At 39.0% G+C, this 22,935-nt stretch overlaps 1 protein-coding gene across 2 annotated transcripts in view; it reads left to right on the top strand.

Annotated features, from left to right (window-relative positions):
* The window catches only part of LOC119784453 (E3 ubiquitin-protein ligase SMURF2-like), a 98,747-nt gene that overhangs the window by 63,719 nt on the left and 12,093 nt on the right, over positions 1-22,935 (top strand). The window contains exons 9-12 of one of the 2 annotated variants that reach the window (XM_038286505.1): positions 4,830-4,914; positions 6,161-6,319; positions 7,494-7,547; positions 22,196-22,409. In XM_038286505.1, coding sequence (XP_038142433.1) covers positions 4,830-4,914; positions 6,161-6,319; positions 7,494-7,547; positions 22,196-22,409 — 512 coding nt within the window. Of the gene's footprint in view, positions 1-4,829; positions 4,915-6,160; positions 6,320-7,490; positions 7,548-22,195; positions 22,410-22,935 lie in introns of both variants that reach the window. The other variant, XM_038286504.1, reaches the window with a different exon arrangement.

Raw genomic sequence — 22,935 nt, 5'->3', positions numbered from 1 at the left:
CAACATGGAACATACTTTCTAAACAGAGTCAGAGATGCTGATTAAAAAGTGTGCAAATAAATGCAAAAATAAACAAACTAAACAACACAATTTAAAAGATATTTCAAGGTTGTCTGAGGTATTATTAGTTTAATGTGCGAATTATGCAGAAATCCAGTTATGACAGCAGAAAAATGCAAACAGCGCTTGTCTTTAGTACCTATGCCACACCAAATTAGAATTATATTCAGAGACAGCATCGGTGCTATTGATACTATTGATACAAACCTATACTCTAATGGGAATTTTTTTTTATTAGCCTTTCATTGTTGCTTCTGTTGCAACAATAGGGCATTAATAAAGAGTATAACTTTAAGTATCTATAAAAAGGCTCTCATTTTAATATATTCCATACAAAACCCTTGGGGTAAAAAATACAATAAAAGTTTGACTATCTTGATGAGCCGATGAGAACTAATTAGGTACCAGGTCTGATTTCGCACCGGCTCCTGAAAATATTGCAACCCAGAAAAAGTATTTCCTTTGACACGCTTGCTAAACACCTACTCATGTCCAAGATGACTCATTATATTTCTAAATTGGCTTAGTCGAGAACTACTGACTGAAATATCTCCTCAAACTGTTAGTTTTTATGAGGGTGCATATACAGGTGCTGGTCATAAAATTAGAATATCATGAAAAAGTAGATTGATTTCAGTAATTCCATTTAAAAAGTGAAACTTGTATATTATATTCATACATTACATACAAACTCATATATTTCAGATGTTTATTTTGTTTAATTTTGATGATTACAAATGACAACAAATGAAAATCTCAAATTCATCATATCAGAAAATTAGAATATTACTGAAGACCAATAAAAACAAAGGATTTATAGAAATGTTGGCCAACTGAAAAGTATGAACATGAAAAGTATGAGCATGTACAGCACTCAGTATTTAGTTGGGCCTCCTTTGGCCTGTATTACTGCAGCAATGCGGCGTGGCATGGAGTCGATCAGTCTGTGGCACTGCTCAGGTGTTATGATAGCCCAGGTTGCTCTAATAGTGGCTTTTAGCTCTTCTGAATTGTTGGGTCTGGTGTATTGCATCTTCTTCTTCACAATACCCCATAGATTTTCTATGGGGTTAAGGTCAGGAGAGTTTGCTGGCCAATTAAGAACAGGGATACCATGGTCCTTCAACCAGGTACTGGTAGCTTTGGCACTGTGTGCAGGTGCCAAGCCCTGTTGGAAAATGAAATCTGCATCTCCAAAAAGTTGGTCAGCTGCAGGAAGCATGAAGTGCTCTAAAACTTCCTGGTATGTGGCTGCGTTGACCCTGGACCTCAGAAAACACAATGGACCAACACCAGCAGATGACATGGCACCCCAAACCGTCACTGACTGTGGAAACTTTACACTGGACTTCAAGCAACGTGGATGAAGTGCCTCTCTTCTTTTCCTCCAGACTCTGGGACCTTGATTTCCAAAGGAAATGCAAAATTTACTTTCATCAGAGAACATGACTTTGGACCACTCACCAGCAGTCCAGTCCTGTTTCTCTTTAGCCCAGGCAAGACGCTTCTGACGCTGTCTGTGGTTCAAGAGTGGCTTGACACAAGGAATGCGACAGCAGAAACCCATGTCTTTCATACGTCTGTGTGTGGTGGTTCTTGAAGCACTCACTCCAGCTGCAGTCCACTCTTTGTGAATCTCCCCCACATTTTTGAATGGGTTTTGTTTCACAATCCTCTCCAGGGTGCGGTTATCTCTCTTGCTTGTACACTTTTTTCGACCACATCTTTTCCTTCCCTTCGCCTCTCTATTAATGTGCTTGGACACTGAGCTCTGTGAACAGCCAGCCTCTTTAGCGATGACCTTTTGTGTCTTGCCCTCCTTGTGCAAGGTGTCGATGGTCGTCTTTTGGACAACTGTCAAGTCAGCAGTCTTCCCCATGATTGTGTAGCCTATAGAACTAGACTGAAAGACCATTTAAAGGCTTTTGCAGGTGGTTTGAGTTAATTAGCTGATTAGAGTGTGGTACCAGGGGCCATCAATTTTGAACCTTTTCACAATATTCTAATTTTCTGATATGATGAATTTGAGATTTTCATTTGTTGTCATTTGTAATCATCAAAATTAAACAAAATAAACATCTGAAATATATGAGTTTGTATGTAATGTATGAATATAATATACAAGTTTCACTTTTTAAATGGAATTACTGAAATCAATCCACTTTTTCATGATATTCTAATTTTATGACCAGCACCTGTAGATGTTTCAAAAATACTCAAAACGGACCATAAAGTTTGCTCATATTGATATCAACTTTTAAACCGTTCGTCGAAGACTTTTGTTTTCTCTTCATAAAGATTAGGTGCTTTCCATTGTTCAGCATTGCTTTTCTTATACAGTGCAAACACACTGGAAAAAGCGGCATGCTGGGAACTTATTTAGCAACACTGGATTTTTTTTCTTTCTTCAGAAATGTGCACTTTCAGGATCAAGCCACAGTCCAAACCACAATACCCTCAGAGATCGTTTTCTATATGTCAGTGTTTCAGAATGACCCTTTTGGGCACTTTTCCTCCTCTGGAAGGTCCATGAGTGTCCAGCGAGGCTTTTAGAGGTAGGGTAAAGTGAGTCACTGATGGCCAGCAGCTTAAGAGCTGTCTCCCTCAGCTGAACTCTCTGAACTAACCCTCTGGGTGTGCCGAGACAGAAACGGAGGCAATGTGCAACAAGGGGAAGAGGGGAGAGGTATAAGGAAACGAGAGGTGCCAGTAGGAAGCTGGGCTGGGGGTTGCTGTGATGGATTAGCTTTTGAATACGTATACAATAACAGTGCACCCATGAAGCAGATTTTCTGCCAAGCTTAAAGCTGAAAATGCCCATTTCTGACAGTTATTAGATATTTTTAACAATTTATTATTGGCTAGATGTAATCTAATATATATATATATATATATATATATATATATATATATATATATATATATATATATATATATAATTAAAACAACAATAAAAAAAGCAGTTACTAGAACTGCATAAGATATTAAACTGAAGCAGTCATTGCAATATAAAGTTTTTCCATTATGGTTATAATAACTAATAATAACATGCAATTTATTTTTGCATGCACAATACCCCCCTAAGGGTTAACATCTATGTTTTTCATAGCAAGGAATGGTCAAATATGGGTTATTTCTTATCAGTACTGTCATTTGCAACAATAGTATCATATTTTTCTTGTTGCATGTTTTTCTTGCATTATGCATTGATTACAATATTCATAAGTAAAGCTGTGTATCGCTGTCAACCCATGCTTTCATCAATGTTTAGCTTTTTTAGGATCAGGGTATGGAAGGTGGAAATTCACTGGACAGGATCAAAAGGACTCCTTTGTGATTTTCATTTTTTCAATTCCTATTGAACGGTTAACAGAGAGCAGTCAGTGATGGGAGCATTTTCTTCCCACATGCACTGCATATTTCAGCTCTCCCATCTTTTATATCACAAACATCATCTTTTGGCTGCCCTGATCCTAATTTAGGCTGCATGTAGCCTCCTCCCTCAGGTTTTGATATAAAATGATAATTTTTCTTTTTTCTTATCTAACCTCACCAAGGATTGATCTAGTAACCTTATAGTATAGAAGCTGTGTTAATTTTCTCCAAGTCCTCTGGGATTGGCCTACCCAGGGCTGGGGAGGAGCGAGTTGATCATGCCAGAAGGCACATACCTTAATAAAGTGTTAGTCAACAGAGTCCCAAAGGTTTTAAAAATTGACCCCCTTCTCTCAATCTTCTTTTGGCCAATGGTTGTTTGGCTACACAGCAAATTTCTTATCAACTACTTGAAAGTTTGCTTAATTTTTTTCAGTTTTTCAATTCAGTTTATTTATATAGCGCCAATTCACAACACATGTCATCTCAAGGCACTTTACAGTTCAACCAGATCATACAGTGAAATTGATTCGAAGTTTTCTATCTAAGGAAAACCAGTATATTGCATTGACGCAAAGGCAATCCCTCACACTAAGCATGCTTGTAGTGATAGTGGAGAGAGAAAACTCCCTTTTAACAGGAAGAAACCTCCGGCAGAACCAGGCTCAGTGTGAGCGGCCATCTGCCGAGGCCGACTGGGGTTCAAGGAGACAGAAGCAGAGACACAAAAAGCAGCTGTAAAAGGCGGCACCGTCCAGTAAAACACACAGCCAGGCAGACAAGCTCCGAGCCAGATCCCATGCCAGAGGACGAAGAGAGGACATCCAGCCAGTCACAATCAGAGAAACAGGACTACTCTGAGGAAAAAAAAGAGGAAATCACAAACATCTATAAGCAAAGGTGCAGCACATCAACATACTGATATTTCTCTCCAGGATGGAGTCATAGCCAAACGGGAACAGACAAGGCAAAGCTACTATGAGAAAAAGGAGAGAGAGCATAACTTTAGAGATTAAACTAAGATTCTGCAGAGTGGGAGAATAGAGATAGAATGAAGCAGAATGATGAAATAGGGGTCCCTATGTCCTCCAGCAGTCTAAGCCTATAGCAGCATAACTATTGATGTAGCTCATGATAACCTGAGCCACTCTAACTATAAGCTTTATCAAAACAGAGAGTTTTAAGCCTACCCTTAAAAGTAGACAGGGTGTCTGCCTCACAGACTAAAACTGGTAGTTGGTTCCACAGGAGAGGAGCATGACCAATAAAAGATCTGCCTCACATTCTACTTTTAGAAATTCTAGGAACCACTAGTAAACCTGCAGATTGAGAGTGAGGTGCTCCTTTTTGCACAATAAAAAAATAAAATCTAATCAAATGAATTTGTTTTTCAGAGCAAAGAACAACCCAACAGGGCCAAGTGTACTTCCTCCATACACAGACCGGAGTCAGCACTTGGCATGACCCCCGAGTTCCCAGGTACGTCCTTTATCTTTCTGTCTGTATGCCGATTATGTGTTGCATATATGAGCATAAAAATCTTAGAATGTTGTTTTACAATTTGGCGCAGATACCATCTACTACATAACCAGTTAAGGTACATATAAATTTCTGTGTATTCTAGTTTATCTCAATCTTACAATCCTGTTCAACATGACCTTTTATACAAAAATGATGCCAGTTGGTCCGTTTACCTAAAAGGACCAGCCAAATGCCTCTAGTCATCGACTCTTAAGCAATCCCTCCTCCTGAGCAAGTAGGTTGCGACAGTGGTGATAAACAACTTCCTTGCTACAGGATGATACCTCATGCTAAACCAGACTCAGAACAGAAAAAGATACCAGCACTGAACCAGGGGTACCTTCTATAGAAAGGGAAGCCTAAGAGTATAGTGAAACTATTGCTCTGAACATTGTTGTATTTGATGTGAATAAACATGTTAAATACATTCGCTAGCTTTTGAAGCTAATATTGAAAAGGAAACTGGACTTGGTTGGTCCGGAGCAGGTGCCATTTCTCATCTTGTTGCTTTTTTTGTTTTCCGAAATTGCTTTTTAGTTCAGTTTTAATCAGGGTTTTTAAATCAGTTTGATACTCAACGGTGCATTCAGTCATGCTGTTTCACTAACACTTAATAGTTTGTTACCAAATTCCCTAAATATTACATTCAGAACTGTTCTTCTGCATTTTTGGCTGTGTCTGAGCATGAGGACAACATCCAACCCACAGCAACAACATCTGGCTTCAGTCATTTTAGACAGAGCTGCTGGAATGACTCGGTAAATGTGAGGAGGAAAGGAATTCAGTGTTTCACTTCTGACTGTGTCCTCACTTCACACACAAAAACAAAATGACCAAAATGTTGTCCCAGATCAGTATGTTTGAGATAAACAGGAAAAAAGAGTGGGAAGAATAAGGAATGCAGACCAAGGTGAATACATGTCATTTTTATCTTAATAAAGTTTGCTTTTCGAATGTTAAAAGAATACCTTCAAACTTCATGAAGCATGTTCTCAGGTTGCAGTGCACGGTGTCACGCAAAGAACCTACAAAGGTGTCAAATCTGAGCTGTAAAAGTGATAAATATTTAACAATCCGTAGTAACTTTTCTAAGCATTTTTGCTCAGTTTCCCCCGAATAAATATATTCTGACTCATTTGGTCCGAGGTCCTGTTTTTAATCTGCATGTTTGCTCTATGTCTCTTTTTTCTTTTTTTGCTCTAAGGGACTTAAGCAATGTAAACTGTGAGGAGTTGGGGCCACTTCCTCCAGGCTGGGAGATCAGAAACACTGCCACCGGCCGCGTGTACTTTGTTGACCACAACAATCGAACAACACAGTTCACAGATCCACGACTGTCTGCTAATCTGCATCTAGTTCTCAAGTGAGTATGTTTCATACATGTTCAGACACAGAGGAGACATTTAAGATCAGTGCAACATTATTGAATACTCGGATATGTAAAAACATGAAGGGGAGGGCTGATTCTACGCTGAACATTGACCCATATTTGACTTTTCCCCCCTGTGCCTAGAGGGGGGGAGGGTAAGGAACGCATATAATATCTGCTGCTCACCTGTTTGGCCACTGGAGCAAAACAGGATTTTGGTTGAGTTCCTGAAAAAACTGGAACGCTTTGAAAACAATCTGTTGGATTCAGCCAAGAAAAAAAACAGCATAAAGTTGGTCATCTGTGGATGTTTCTGCAAGTTAATGAGTCTAAGTAAGCACAGTATTGGTTTAGGAAAGGCTGAAATCAACAGTCTTCCATGGTTATATCAGTCCGCAGGCTAAAATCCTGCAAAAACTTTGAAGGGTGACCTGAAGACAACCCTGCACTCGAGGTAATCGGCCTCCTGCAACCTTTAGATGGGTTCCCAGTCCAGCTCATCAAAACAATAAATAACCTCCCAAGATTGCAACTTCTTAGTTCCTTTTTAATAGTCAAATTATTTGCAGAAGCAAATAAATAAAATGACAAATTATTTTCTCCCAACAGCAGTTATTTTACTACTTTTACATCTTTATGATGGTTATAGTTTGACCTGAGCATTCTTTGATCTCTGTGTATCTGAGTCTGGAACATATTCAGGAATTTGGTCTGGTTTTATATTCCCACTCAATGATTGTAAGCGCCAAATATTTTCCACTCTTATTTTATCGTCACTTTAAGAGACAAAAGACGGTTCCTGGTTTGTATAATGTGGATCAAAGCAATTCTAAATATTGAGATTCAAATACTTTATTCATCTCATTAATGATTTTCTTTTTTCCTCTTCTGATCTCTTTGCTGAATGTCTGTCTTTACTTTCATGTCATCTTGTCCATCTTTTCTTCTGACCCGCTTTATCTTTCTATGTGCTTCTCTGCTTCCCTGTATTTTTTCCTCCTTTTTCTTTTCATTTATTCTGTTTTTCTTATTCATTTTCCCCTTTGTCACATCTGTTTTTTCTGTTTCTCTCTTAAACCCATCCTTATTCTTTATTCGCATCACTTGCTTCGTCTTCTTAACTTGCACTCTTTCTTTTTTTCTTCTGTCCTCTTGTTTTCTCCAGCAGCCCAAGTTCAAATGGTTCCCGTGTGGCCACGGACAGCCAAAACACTAACCTCAGGTAACCCGCCTACAAACACACACACACACATACAGACACCCATTTGTACTGAAAATAATGTGAATTCTTGCTATTTTAAGTAGATGATAAAAAGTGTATCTGCGAACACTGACATGGTTTCTTCAGAAAGCATATGGGCCACGTAGCTTTTTTTATACGTGACTAACAGTCTTTGTTTTGTTGTGTTGAGAAAACCTGTCGGTTTGTCTTCAGTAATTATCCTGACTGACCTTGTTGGACTTGATTCTGTGTTGCCTGCCCCACTCGGATAAATGCAAAATGCTTATTGGCAGAGTGGTTGCTTGCTCACTCTGAGTTCTTGGCACTCCTTACAGCAACAGTGGAAATGAAGAGCTCAGCTTGAAAAAAGTGACTTTTCATTGCATTTCTATGATAAACAAAATTAGAGGATGTGTTTTGGCTCTCTGGGAGGCCCTTGTGTCTTTAGTGACTCAGACTTTTCCAGTTTTGCTGCTTTTTTTATGGTTTTTGTACAGAATCTTTTTTGGAACTACGTGCAACAACGGTGTCTGGCAGGATAAACATGTTTGGGGAATCAACATCTGGTCATTTGGTCAAATAGCATCCATATGTGTCTAAACAGGCTCTGGTTTGGAGCTGAAGCTCAGCCTTGCTGCCTGTCACCATCTTTACTTGCTTGTCTAACCCTATTTGTAGAGAAGTGATTGAGTCCAGATGAAGCTTAAAAAGGTCAATGCTAATGAGGCGGGATATGTGATGTGGCTCTTTTGAATTATTTAGCATAAGAATGGAAGAGATGGTTGTGGTCTTGTTTTAGTTAATATGGAATATAGTTTGGATTATTTACAGCATTTGAAATAGAGTATTTACAGATATTGCAGATAAACACACACACACACAGGTGCCTGAATACAAAAAACCTATTAAATAACACTTATGGATGTAAACCTGGTGAGAAAGACAAACCTGTACAACCAGTTAAATATCTTTATTTCCAGCTTCATCCGTTTGTTTTTAACCGGCTTCTCTAAATGTTGCTCTTCTGGTATGTAATCATCTTATGTTCTAAAACCAAAGGGTTGTCCAAGGCTGGGTGATGCCGCTTACAAATCAATGAATTAATCATTTTGTATCCTTCTCTTTTCAGTTTCAGCTAATGTACGCAACGGTTGAAATAAGAAATAGGAATCATTTCCTTTCCAATTGAGTTCCGTCCCAGTGTTCATGGGGGTGGACGTCTGTGTCTTCACCAGGCGTAGAGCTAACAGAACTGGCAGCGTTGCAAGGCAAGGGCTCAAACATGTACGGCTGTAAGCCTTCTACACCAAACCAAGCTTCTGCCGCCCTGGCGTCCTCTTCCACAACATCTTCGTCCCCGCTTTCCTCCTCTAAATAAAAAATATATGACGGAGGAGACTCATCCACGACCTCCGACACAAAACTCTCCTCCTCTTGCATGTTTCCTCTGTCCATAGCGTTCCTTGACAGCGTTGTTTCTAAGTCACCAATTTAGTGCTACTTGGTTCCAATGGAATTTCCCATTGGAAACCTGCTAGCACTAAGTAGCAAACTGGTTAGCAAGATGTTTCAGAGAAACCAGCCACAAACAAACTTGCTCGCGAACCTTCTGCCACAAAAATCCCGCCCCCTTGATAAACGACCAATCAGATTCACTTTTTCACCCGTGTAAAGTCGTGCACCACTCGGGAGAATTCAGAAATGCAACGGTTGGAACAGCCGCTTCCCTACGACTTTAAAACAGTCATGTTTCACAACAAACAATAATATAATCGCAAATGTTAGAATCAAGTGTTATCACACAGTAAACTAGTTTATCAGTTTTCACAGTACATCTGACAACAAAAGTGATGAACAATGTCACTCTGAGCTATGGAAGCACCAGAAGTAGATTGATGGTTGAAAAAAGACCCAACAAAAATCCCAGTTATCCAAAAATTAAACAGAAAATTTGATTAATCCTTTTGATTCATCTCCCAACCCTACATTGGCTCATTGTCAGGGGTTTAGTCTTTAATTACCTCTCTAATTTATCCACCAGAAGGCTTTCCGATCAAATAGGGAAGCCCTCTCTGGCCTATAATATAGTAGGTATGTGTTCAAAACTTTGGTACGCTTTGTTAATAAAATTAAGCATTTTTTTTATATTAACCATAACAAGATCACATGATTAAGTGTATTGTATTGCGCATATGCATTATGAGTAAACAAGAAAGTAGATTTTCCAGTTGAGGTGTGGAAAGGAAGAGAAAAAGTCATAAATCATGGGTGGGGGAAAAAGGCAGAAAATTTCAGATGCCTAAAGGGATCAGGCTGCAGCACTCGAAATGCAACACTGAAGCTGGTGAAGAGCTGCTGGAGCTGCCAGCCCGATGAACATGTGAGTAGGTTCAGCCAGCAAATGGCGATGATGTACATCGGTGCTTTTCTTATCAGGAAGGTGCAGAAAATATTTAAAGGACCAGGTAAACACTATCAGTTGGAAAGCGTGTTGTGATGTATATCCCTTTTCGAAGATGAATATTTAGTTTATCTATGAAATTCATTCAGTCATGCTCTATGAAATCCACTTTTATTTTTTCCCAAATTCCGTTTACTATTTTCTCCAAATTTCACTTTATCCGTATTCATCATTTTGTATAACAACTTTTCATTTTTTTCTCTATTTCACGTTTTTTTCCCCAACTATATTTATTAACCCTTTCATTAGGATCAGAATACCTACAGATTATCACCAATAATCCACAAATAATCACTAACCATACAGTTCGCCTTACAAAACCTTTTTGCCAAAAAAACTGCCTGACTCACAAATATATTAAAATATTATAAGTCATGCAAAGACATTCAAAAACAATATTTTAAATAACTTCCTTTATTGTGGTGTGCTAGCACCAGTTGTTTTGTTGACCGCAACATATATTTTTTTTTACCCTTGCAATTTCTTCTGCATAACCGCCATATGCTACCGGTAATCGAACACCTGGGATAGGTGGGTTTTAAAGGCGCTGCTTACGTGTTCTGGCAGCGCACCCACTAGCTTACAGTCGTTTTCCAAAAATGGACAAAGCTTTCTCATTTTTTCTAAAGGAATGTCTGATTCCACACAAACGACAACAAATTCTTCAATTAATTCGCGCTTTGCTTCCGCCGATGTTGAATTCTCAAGAGTTGGCAGATGTGTGTGGCTCGCGCTAGCTTCCCTCTTCTCCTTAAATTAAGTGTTTTTACCCTTAATTTGAGTAGGTAAAATGAGCTAGTTTGCCAATGGAATGAGTATTTTTACTCTTGTCTTGTTCCACTGGAAAAATGTCTCTTTTACCTCCTTAATACAAGAATAAATGCACTTATTTTAAGAAAAAATGACTCGTCACACGGGTTCGTATGCTTCCAGTCGACCGTATCCTGACATAACTTGCAGAAAACTTGTTCCCCAGATTCATAAAAATCATGGGGATATCATTCTGCCCTAAACTTTGCTCTAAGTTTAACATTTTTAAATCTTCTGGATGACCTGCGTGGCTCTTAAACATGGCTAACCTACATTTTCTTGTTGGTGTTGAGACAAGAGAACGCCCCAATGAACTACATACGGGAGCAGGCAGTGGACCAAAGACCTTGCATACATACCACTTCTTTCCCAAAAGAGTGAATTCTACTACGTGTTTTGTAATACATTCCATTTTATTTGCTTCATTCTCGTGAATCAGTCTGCGTTTTACGCATCAAGGCTGCTAAGTATGTTACTGGGCCCCTTTTTTAAGATTCCAATATTTAACTCAATCCATGGTAACGCTTTTTTGTTTCAAGATTCCAAGAATTCCGCTGCTAGGGTTTAAAGCTCACTTAATGGCATGTCATAAGTAATTCACAAATTTACTTACCAAGAACAGAGTGACATGGCTGTACATTCCAACCGCCTTTACCTGTTATAGTGCACTGCCAGTAGGCTGCCTGAGACAAGAAAAATAGGCTCCCATGGTCTCCCTTGTTTAGCAGAAAGACAAATTTAGCTGTTTGGAAATGCCTCTAGTCCTAAAACATGGGCTCTCATTGTGTGGGGCCCAAAGAAGCCACTCATTAATCTTACTAACATAACAGTGTTTTACATTTACAGCTGCCGTGGCATATGTCCGTCAAGCATACAAGGCTAAACATCTGTAACACATGTGTTTCTATTTAAACAGCAAAAAGTTTTTTTTTTATATATATCATAAGCACTTTAAAAAAAAACTCAAATACCTTTAGTTGATGTGATAGATCATTTTGAAATTACAGTAGTGCTTTAGGTGACATTATTATAACCATAATATTAATTATAGCAGCAGTAGAATTGATTTTCTGCATTAAATGGATTACTTAGATCGCTGGACATGTGTTGCTCTATATTCTAGTGTAAAAACCATAATACTATGCTACTTTTTACTCCAAATCACTCGATGAGAAATTCCCACCCTGGCCTTGCCTACTAAGCTCTCGCATTGTTTGATGATACAATTCAGTGATCAGCTGGTAATGTTACCAGCGTTTCTATGGAAGGACACCAAAAGTGATGCTTTTAGAGAAGTTAGATGTCACAATTAGTTGTTGTTTGTGTTTGGGGTTTTTGTCAAGTTCTGCTTTTGTTGCTGAGTGTAGAAAATAGTACAGCCAGTCATACCTTGTCAGTCTAGAAAAATTTCTTCCTTGTTTTTTTTTTCTTATCTTTATTTCCAGCATTAATCTTCTTTTGATGTTTGTTGTCAGCCCCCTCAGCTAAAGAGGAAACCATAAACTTAAAACATGACTTGTAAAAAGCTTGTAAACTACTTTGGGCAAATAATTTTTTTTTATACATTTAATAAAAATGATAAGAGGATGGAGATATTTTCAGGGGAGAAACACTTTGCTGAATTGGTGTGCAGGTTTTCTCGTTGTTGGCGTTTGTTTTTCTGAATCGGTTGCTCTAAGTTGACTGTAAATAGATTTAGGTTTACGCTTTCCACTGATGACAGGTTGTTGACTCGTGTTCAGCCGACAGTTAACAGCTTCTATGGCCTCATAACTCAGAACACCTGCCAGATCCCAGAGTCTTTTGGCTTGTATTGATGAGAGTAGACTACAGAAATATCAAAAGATTAGGTAAGTTGCACAAAATGTTCTGGGCTACCACTATATTTTATATTTAAGATAATCATGGTGATTTGCAACCTTTGTTTTCGACCACATATTTGCATGCAGGCCAGACAGTTCGGTTGTGGTCTTGTACGACCAGATCACTTTCTTCCCCATTTTTTTTTTTTTTTTTCATTGTGTTTTTTAGGTGGTCATTTCCTGAAAAACTGTTTTCACACATAAAGCATCTTTGCCTGTTTTCTTATTAACAAACTTTGCATCTGTGTCCTTTCTTTTTGAAACTCTTCAAAGCTAAAAATGCAAAGTTAAGATCTTTATGTAATGTTATGACAGTTAATAACATAATACCTAATTTGATTAAAGCCCAGAACTCTAATAATCTATAAATTAATGTTTTTAAGAATTTAACCTACATTTCACAGTAGTTTTTTTATAATATCTGTGTAGCATTTCAAAAAAACTCAAAGTCAGCAGCTTATAACATGCTTATACATAAAATGGAGCACATTCTTGCAAATGAATGTTTTTTGTTAGGGAGTGGTGGATTAGGGCTATTCTTTAGGTTTTAGTAGCCAATAAAGACAATTTTTTCTTTGCTTGTTTTTTATTTTATTTTTATTTTGCCATTTTATGCAGTTTTTTCACCAAAAGCAGGTATGCTTGATTGGCTCAGCAATTTTCTTTTATTTAAAGATGCTTTAAAAGCAGCACTTTCTCCATAGCTGTGATTTTAAAACCCAATTTCACAGAAATTTTTATTAGAGAAACTTAAAATTATTATTATTTTTTAAAATATTGCTCATTAGTTCTAATACTTGCATTCATACATTTTATTTGGGTAACTATTAAAATAGTTTCTGTGTGAAATAATTTAGTAATTGACTAATTTGTTGATACTTTTTTCATTTTATCTAAAGAGAGATGCATTCAGTAAATTGTTGTTACTCAATGAGGGAAGGTTTGGAATAAAAAATAACCTTAATTACACATTTTTAATAAATTTAAAACAGAAAAAGTAAAGGTACATGACATATAAAACCTTAAATTTTTTTAATCTTAAAAATAAAATGTTTATATTTTTTGTAGATTTTTGAGTTAATTACTGCTATAGGTAGGTTGTGGATTGGTTAAAGAAAAAAACTACGATGCACCCATCACAAACACAAAATATGATTAATGTGCCACATAGTCATGAAATATTTAATGCAGTTTAATGACTAAAAAAGTTTGACAATGCATAATTTACCAATAATTTTATGAAATTTGCAGGGAAGGTTTAGCCTCCCTAGTATTTAGTGACAAACGGCCTCTGAACTACATGGTTTTTTGACTGTTACTGTGCAGCTTGTTTGGGTTTGTGCTTCGATGCTCTAATTCCCATTGATTTCATCTCGGTTCCTTAAATAGCAGTTGAGAAAAGGACTTTGTTTTGAATTATTTTGATATCTCTCTAGCAAAAACTGTAAACATGTTCTGTCTATCAGATTTCCTTTCATTGCTGGCATACCAAACATTTTGCTTAGTTTTGTTTTTGCTGTTAGCATTTTTAACCCACTCTGAAGAGACCTTGTTTTTTTTTTTTGCCACAAGATGAATAGATAGTTTTTTTTGTTTGTTTTTAAGCAGAGTTTATGTCTTGTACATTCTCAGTACAACCTCAGTTTTCTTGATGAGAGTACAGGTTAGAAAGCCTTTGACCTGGGGTGATGAAGGTCTAGAATTGTCAGACAGTCAGACACATCTGCATGTCTGTGGTCTACCACACTGTCTCTCACATACTCTGCTTCCTTCTTTTGCTCTGGCAGAAAAGTCTGGCTGAGAGATTACATCAGTGTTTGGAGAGGGTATTTTTAGATGGCCATCAGTGGGTCGGTGTTTTCCCAACCAAGCTTTAAATCTTCATGACAACTACATCAATATTTGCACGGATGTTTTAAAAAGTGTTGAGTATGCTTGTTTTTATTTATATATATTAGTAAGTTGAGATGAAAATATTGCGACCAACCCTAAATTTAGAGCCCAGCCTGTAATGGAGCGGTTTTAATCAAAGCAATAATCACCATAGGACGTCCTAGTCAAAGTTTTTCCCAAGAATGGGCAAATATGGCTGTCTGTAGGTTGAAGCAGGGTTAGATGTGGTGAATAAAGGCTGATTTAGGCCCCGTCCACACGAAGCCAAACCCTGGCCTAAACGCACAAATTTTTCACCAAACCAGCCTCTCATCCATACGAAGCCGGCGTTTCGGGGGTCTGTAAACGATCTTTTTTTTTATTCAGCCTTCAGAGTGGGAAGATTTTGAAACGCTGTTTTCGCGTTTCCATCTTTAAGCCCTAACCGCATTTTTTTTTTTTACACGCATGCGTCATAGCGTCGCCTCTAAACACGCATGCGCGACACAGTATCACAACAACAATGGCACCGTACTGTGTTGAATGGTTGCTGTTAATGCTACTCACCCTGCTGTCGAGCTTACAACAGAATCTGCTTCTTCTGGAATATCTCCAGGAAGAACAGAGCAATATCGACGACATAGTTCAGCACCTGAATTTGACTTAACCACGAAAATGGACCCGCAGGGCAACCATGTATCAATAGTAGTGCGCATGCCCAACATTTCGTCGCTTATTTTTGCTTTGGCACCACAGCGCCACTTACAGGCCTGGCATACATTTTGCAGCGTTATCATGCATTCGTGTGGACGATCACATTTATTTTACGTCTCCGTCTTTACGACAAATGTTTTGGAAAATATCAGCTTTTCGTGTTCGTTTTGACTTCGTGTGGACAGGGCCTTACTTTTAGGAACCAGGTCGTCTGCTTGTGTATCGCAGTTAACGCAGACACTCTGCTGCACCTATCCCAGATTGTAGGTGACCGCAGACAAAAGGCCTCTGATTGGTCAAACAGGCCTGTTTTGTTTTTATGACCGCGATTGTGGAAAACGACTCGTGAAGTTGGACCAGCTAGAAGAGCGAGGTGTGCGAGAACGCCGGGACCCTTTTTCCACCTGGATATCTGCTCTTTTTCGCCCCCATGTGCCTCCGTTGTCCGACAACCTTACCCCCACTTCCTCACTGCCTCCGCCGTATCTAGAACCACAGCTAGTTCCTGATTGTCCCTCTGCATTTTGGCGTGGAATAAAAGCACAGACCATGCTTCAAGACCTTAAGAGTTATTAAGGAAGAAATCTACAACATTCCAAAAACATGTATAATTAAAGGTATTGTGGAGGATTTTTTTAAAAGACCCTCCCTCTCCGCTTAAAAAAAAAATAAAATAAATGCGCTTGCAAGAGCATACACATGCCTAATTCTCCTCATGCATGCCCTGTTTAAAATGTGCTGTTCTCATAGCTCATACAAGCCAACTGTGTCCACATACAGTGGGGACTATGTAGTGGACTTTATGGTGAACTTTGATACCGTTTGGACAGATAATCACTGCTTTTTGCCCCATTGGTCACATAGCTCCTCGTCCTCCGCATATTCCCTGCGCCATCTTTGTTACTAGTCACCACTGTCGGGTAGCGCCAGTCTTTGGCGACAGCAGGGCGCTGTCACAGCAAATCCTATAGTGCTTTGCAAGGAGAGCTCTCTGCACAAATCATTCTGGAGTAAAGATGGCTCACGGGACGAGCACGTATGGCAGCCTTACGTAAACATATCACCAGAATGATTGACATTTAGGATGACCACTTATTTAGAGGATCCACCTGGAAATAAAAGATCCTCCTCCATACATTTAACTTCTACTGGTTCAAACTTATGCAAAATAAAGGTACCACCAAACATCAAGGGGGAAGAATGCTCTTGCAAGGTGCTGTAAATGTAACAGTATGCCACTTTAAATCCAGATGTGTTATAATAAAGTATTAACTCTACTGGAAGGTTTCCAAAAAATCCCTGTTGTCTTAAAGCAGATGTTACATATAATTTACAAAGATTTAAATCATCCAAATAATCAGACCTTTTTTACTCCGCTTTGTTCACAACAGCCTGTCTGCTTCTACTTTACTGCAGTTTCAGTTGTTTTTATTTCTCAGGCCAGGAGTGATTTACTGTTTCGAAGGAATGCGAGAGGTCAGTCTTTCACTGGCATGTTTTTGGCATTTCCTGGGTATTTTCCTCTGTACTGTAGAAAAGGGAATGAGGGGTAACTGAAGGTTCTCCTGTGAGCTCCTTCAATTCTCTGGACTGCAGCTGCTGTGACTTTAACGGAATTATAGTTAGTCAACCACCACAGCACTATAAAACTGTGTGAAAGAAACGATGCAGATTCTCACCCACAGACGAGCAGCTGAGCATTCGGTTTGCATGCAGCCTTTGCAAAGAGGCTCTGCAGATTAAATTAGTAGGATTAAGACACATCACGACTCCCTGGGTTCAGCTGCCGGCCGGCCATCCAGTTCAAACCTTTATTACCTGCTTTTTTTTGCGACCCATAATGTCTCACTCTGTGTTATACAGTATTAAACTGTCTAATTTCATTTCTTTCTAGTTGCTTCTTGGGTCTGTTTTCTATATTCAAAGTCTTGTTTGACAACTAAAATGGTTACGCTCTAAGCATGTTTCAGATGAAGCCGCTCTCCCCAAAATAAAGCGCGTAAAAATAGCTTTCTTATAGTTTCTGAGCCTTTTGGTCAACATGAAATTCATCGGCTTTGTTTAAATGTATTTTTCTTTGCTGTGCATCTTGTTTAAGTGTTTTTGGAACTGCCCTGATGTAGCCTTACCCTTTCTTTAACATGGAAGGAGCCCCAGCACTTGCCAAAGAAATAAATAAAAGCAGACTTGATTATACAGCGGATAAACTAGTGAAAACACTGCACCCATTTAGCCTGGGGAGCCCAAATAGATAGACAGGCTTCTCTTAAACCCTCTATGCTAGAAGACCCACAGCACATAAGTGTTGGCAATGGAGATGGACTGTGTGCTGCTGCCTTTTAGGACCTCCTCTCCATCATATATCAAAGCTCACTTGGTTCACTGCCTTTGTCTGACCAACTGCAGCTTTGATTCCCCCTCCTTGCAGAGGACAGTAGCACTTTTTTAAAGGCGTCCTCTGCTGGCTCAGCGTCTTCTCAAGGGAAAATGAGGGCTGCTATCCTGCTAAAGGAAAGAATATATTTTTCTGAGGCCCACCCAGGCGTTTCACCACAGACACCACAGTGTGGGCTTAGAGCAGGCCAAAACTAGAAAGCTCACCTATGTCCAGACTTAATCTTATTCTGTCTCAGCAGAAAAAAAAATTTCTGGATTATATGAATCCAAACTGATATAAAGGTCTATAATTGTCCAACGGGATTTCATCCCTTTTACTCCTTTTAGAAAACTGTGGTTTCGTCAGAAAACTGTACAATTGCAAGGATGGATTGATTAACGGAGATGATTAAAACAGACAAACCTATGGGGTTAGAGGAAAGGTTGCAAAATGACTAAAAAGGTCAAATGGAATCAATGCAGTTTCCTCCCTGAACATTTGATCTGGAATGGATCTAGTATTTATAATGAAACTAAAAGTTGGTGTCCCAAAACTGGTCAAGAACAGAAACAAGTGTGGGCAGGTCTTTACACGTTACTGAGATAAAGTGATTCTTGGAGCCTTGTGTAGTTTTGCCCTTTAAGTTTTTGTACGATTTTTGTTTTTCTAACCGAAATCTAAAAAAAAAAAGAAAAGGCACCATCTACACCAAGATAAGTTAAAAGTAAAGGAAGAAACAATTAAATACACAGATACCTACAGAAACACTATCAGCATTACTGTTTTTTCTGTTATTTAACATCAGTATTTAATAATAATCAGATATATTTTAATGTCGCTCCTCAATTCCAACCTCGGCTGCAATCGCTAAAGAAAAAATTGTTTACTCTTATACAAATTAGACATAGTCAAGACAAAAATAAATGTAAAACATATGTTTAATTCCCACCTCCACTCACGGCAGAAGCATTTTAAGCATTGGTTTGCATTAGATTAATAGACATGGATGAAATGGTTAGAAATAAACAGTCAGGCCAATTATTTGAGGAGGTTTTTCCCCAAAATCTGGCAAAACATGGCCACAGTCATTCTTTCATTGATCTAGTGTCTTTTGACAGCTCTATATCTTGGCCATGTTACCCCCAGATTCCGACCCGCTCACGTACATTGTGTGGAGTACTTGTCTGTCATGTTAATCAATTAGAACTGTTCCACATCCCCTGTTACTCCTCCTCACCGTGCACGTACGTCTTCTCCGTCCGTCACCTTCAAAATACAGAGCCTAGCTATTCTTTGCTCTGCTCCAGTCCAGCCAGGTCAAGATCCACAATTGCAATCGCACTAAACAGGAAAAAGAAAAATTGAGATGATCCTGTTTGTCAAATTAAAATACAGTAACAACAGATCGGTAACTACAAATTAGAGCATAATTTTTATTTATTACAAAACACTAACACTGTTCATTTAAAAGACTGGATGTAAATTTGTACGTCAACATATCAGAAAGCATATATATAATATTAATTTAATACCGAGAGGCTTAAAATTTGAATCAAATCCAGTCAAAAGAAGCTTCTTATCTCAGTCCTGGATGAAGAGATGCTGAGTTTGGAAATAGAGAACAAACATAGTTCATAAAAAAAGCAATTTTGTATGATCCTAGTTACCCTTAAAAAAATCCGTCATAAATACTGCAGATATGCTGGATGCTGATGGGGATTTTTTTAATATGTCATAATAAATTAAGCGTTAATTTCTGCCTGTTTTGCTCCTGTGAATCTAATAATAATATCGCTAGTGATGTTATGAGATTAGCCGAAACTTCGAGGAGTGGGTGGAGTATTGGAGGGGGCGTCTCACGAGGCGCGTATCGAGGCTTGCTTCATTTGGGGGAGGAGCCAAAATAGATGATGTCCGAAGCCTCACTAACGCGCCTTACCACGTGACCGCTTCGCAAAGTGGTTCAATTTGCCCAGAACTTTGAAAAGGCATTTAAATCGCCTCAGTGTTCAGTCAAGATGTGGGAGTTTGTAGGAGAGTTGCTCTCAGTTGGGTAGAGTTTGGATAGATTCTGAAAATAGTTGTTTAAAACTAGTTTGGTTAGATTAAACAATGTAATGATCAAAATCTGAGTTAGCCACTGGTTAGATATGTTATTAGTTATATGTAGTATTGCTTTCAGAAGCATTGCCTTCTTGCTAGTGGCTTCAACTGGAGACGGACTCCCACTCTTGAGGTTGATGCTTCAAGACCCACATCAGACTTTTAAAAGTTACGATAAAACTTTTTTTTTTTTGGCTAATGTGAATAAATTGTATTGGTCTGCCCTAGTAAAGATATAGATTGGGTAAAATAACTGCCAAGTTAGATTGGTTGGTTTGACCAATAGATTGGTTGAATGAATGACTTCCAACCCGATCAAAGCCAAAAACTCTGTAAAAGCTATTGTTTGAATAAAATGACTAACACCTTTCATCTTGTTCATCGATGCCCGATTTGCACAAGCACTTTCACTGGCTGCTTGAGCTTATTTCACTAAAATGGCAGAAGAACAGTGATTTTTCTCTTCTAAGACATTTTACACATAAAAAACAAAGATTTTATTATAGTGACCAATCATTAACAATTTCAAAGGAACTTATAAAGGAAAGAAAAAATCAGATTCAATTACTAACTGTAGTTCTGCACTCCACCAGTAGGTGGTGACATGTTCACATGAGGCTTCATGAACTGTGGGGATTGTTGAAGCAATTTCGCCAAATGGTTCAAATGCCTCTTGAGGCTTCATCTCACCATCACTAAATATCGCAAATCCTATTTGAGCTCCGAGGAAGTCGGAGCGGAAAAAGACGGGAGGAACAGTGGAGGCTGCAGGCTTTGCTTTGCGCAAGTGGTTTGGAGCGCAGAGGAGCGGTGACAGAGGATGTGGGATTTCGGGGTTAGCAGTGGATTCTTACTGATTACATGGGGTGGACAGGTGTCTTTATGCAGCTAACAACCTCAAACAGGTGTATCTAATTTAGGGTAATAAATGGAGTGGAGGTGGACATTTTGAAGACAGACTAACAGGTCTTTGAGGGTCAGACTTCTAGCTGATAGACAGGTGTTCAAATAATTATTTGCAGCTGTATCATACACATTAATATTTTGAAAAAATCATAAATTGTGATTTCTAGATATTCTTTTAGATTATGTCTCTCACAGTGGACATGCACCTACAATGGCAATTTCAGAGCCCCCCCATGATTTTTAAGAACTTGCTAAATAACAGAGTGTTCAAATACTTCCTCGCTGAAAATTAAAGTACACTTGAGTGGAACGAAAAAAAGGTGCAAAAGCAGAAGCACAGCCTTTGTAGAACTGTGAAGCAGAAGTCTTGAATTTTCGGGCAAGAATCACATGGTGTTAACGATGGCTTGAAGAAGTCAGCAGAGCCATCTACCAGGAAATTTGAAAGTATCTCATGCATTCCCTCCGTTGATGGGATAAAAAAAAATACTAATTTATTTTCCCAGGAGGGACTGATCTCCTGGGAACAGAATAGAGTTATACTTACACCTTGTTTAATAAAGATGATGTTGCAGAACTGGACCAGGAAGCAGATGTATCTAACCTAAACCTTGAAGTGTGAGGGTTTGAACCAGAAGGCCCAGCATTCTGCAGCATTTAGATGTCCCTGAATCAAACCATTAGATACATCAAGCTGCTATCAGACAGCTAATTATTTAATTGAGGTGTAAAGAAAGATTTTACAAGAAAAGATGAGAGATGCTATACTTGACTGTGCAGATGAGCAGAATGTCACCATTAAAGCAAGCCGGTCTTCATAGCTGCAGGTCTTCATCACCAAAAGCAGAGCCAACCAATCACAGAATCAAGAACATTTGTTGGTATTGTTTTTATTATTTTTTCTTCTTCTGAGAAACAGAACAAAGACAACGTCTTCTCAGAAGTTGCCTTTAAGGACGCAGCAGCAACCAGAAGCATTTTTAGCTCTTAAGTAGATGGTGAGTGTTTGTCGTGGCATTCAGACAGAAGCAGCTGGGGGAATGATTTAGGGGGAATTTGATCAAAAAAGAAAGTTGCTGAATTAAGGGAAGTTAATGGGATCTGACCGGCCGCTGTGACAGAGCTCATGCATTTATGCTTATTTGGTTTGTTTCCCCTCTTAACTGGATGTTTGGTAATAAGCTGTGCCTGCTCACTGGTTGGGATTGGATTCACAGACGCTTAAGGGTCTGTTGTTTTAACACCAGCGATGAGTTTGAGGGCAGAGAGGGAATTTTTGACAAAAATCCACTGGTCTGTGGTCGAAGCTAAGGAAAGGAAGGGGTCTGGGAATTCCCTCTACAACACATCTCTCCTTTGTTCATCTTTGTGCAAATCTGTTACATCCCTCTACTGGCTACAGAGCAGTAAAAGAGATAGAAAACACTGCAAAACACAGTCATCTTTAATATCTGATTTAAATAAAAGAAGCTTTTATCAAATGTTTTCTTTTTACCAGGTTGAATCGTTCTTCTCATCATCTTTGTGTCATTTTCTCCTCCAGTCATCCGCCGCAGTTAAAGGACCAGGGAGGTCCCGGCGTGCCTCCGCAGGCGCTGTCTCCCGCTCAGTTACCCGAAGAGGCCGAGTGTCTGACGGTGCCCAAATACAAAAGGGACCTGGTGCAGAAGCTGAAGATTCTCCGGCAGGAGCTCTCTCAGCAACAGCCCCAAGCTGGCCACTGCCGCATCGAGGTCAGCCGAGAGGAGATCTTTGAGGTAAATGCTTAAATTACACCGTTTCGACGCACCAAGCACATCTGCGGACGCTTTTATACATTAGTTTAAGAACAGCGAAATATTTAATGCATCACTTGTCAGGCCTGATTTAACCTAACCAGACTACTTAAGATGATTTCTTTTTTTTTTTTTTAACATCGCCAGGCGTTGCCCTGAGCCATACAGACCCACTGTTTGAGAGTTTCTGCCTCATGATTTCCAGAACCCAGCAGAAAGGGAAAGACTCCCTCAACACCCCACAGATATTACCATTCGTTTTCTTCTTCTCCTTCTGGTTCCTATTCTTGTTCTTCCAGTCGGCATTCCTTCTGCGTGATTTCAGCAGCTAAAGCAGTGGGGGGGTGGAGAGGGCGAAGAGAGGAGTGAAGACAGCAGTTGCGAGTATTTGCTGCTGAATATAAGTTCTTAACTACAAGCTGAGCTATGAAAGCTATGACTTCATCCCGCTTTGACAGACGGGGGGGAAAAGTAGGAAGTTCTCAAACCTGCTCTGCAGACTGTCCTG

The sequence above is a fragment of the Cyprinodon tularosa genome, unplaced genomic scaffold, assembly GCF_016077235.1.
Source record: "Cyprinodon tularosa strain WSP-4 unplaced genomic scaffold, ASM1607723v1 ctg226, whole genome shotgun sequence".
Taxonomy (NCBI): domain Eukaryota; kingdom Metazoa; phylum Chordata; class Actinopteri; order Cyprinodontiformes; family Cyprinodontidae; genus Cyprinodon; species Cyprinodon tularosa.
This window is presented reverse-complemented; position numbering and strand designations above follow the sequence as displayed.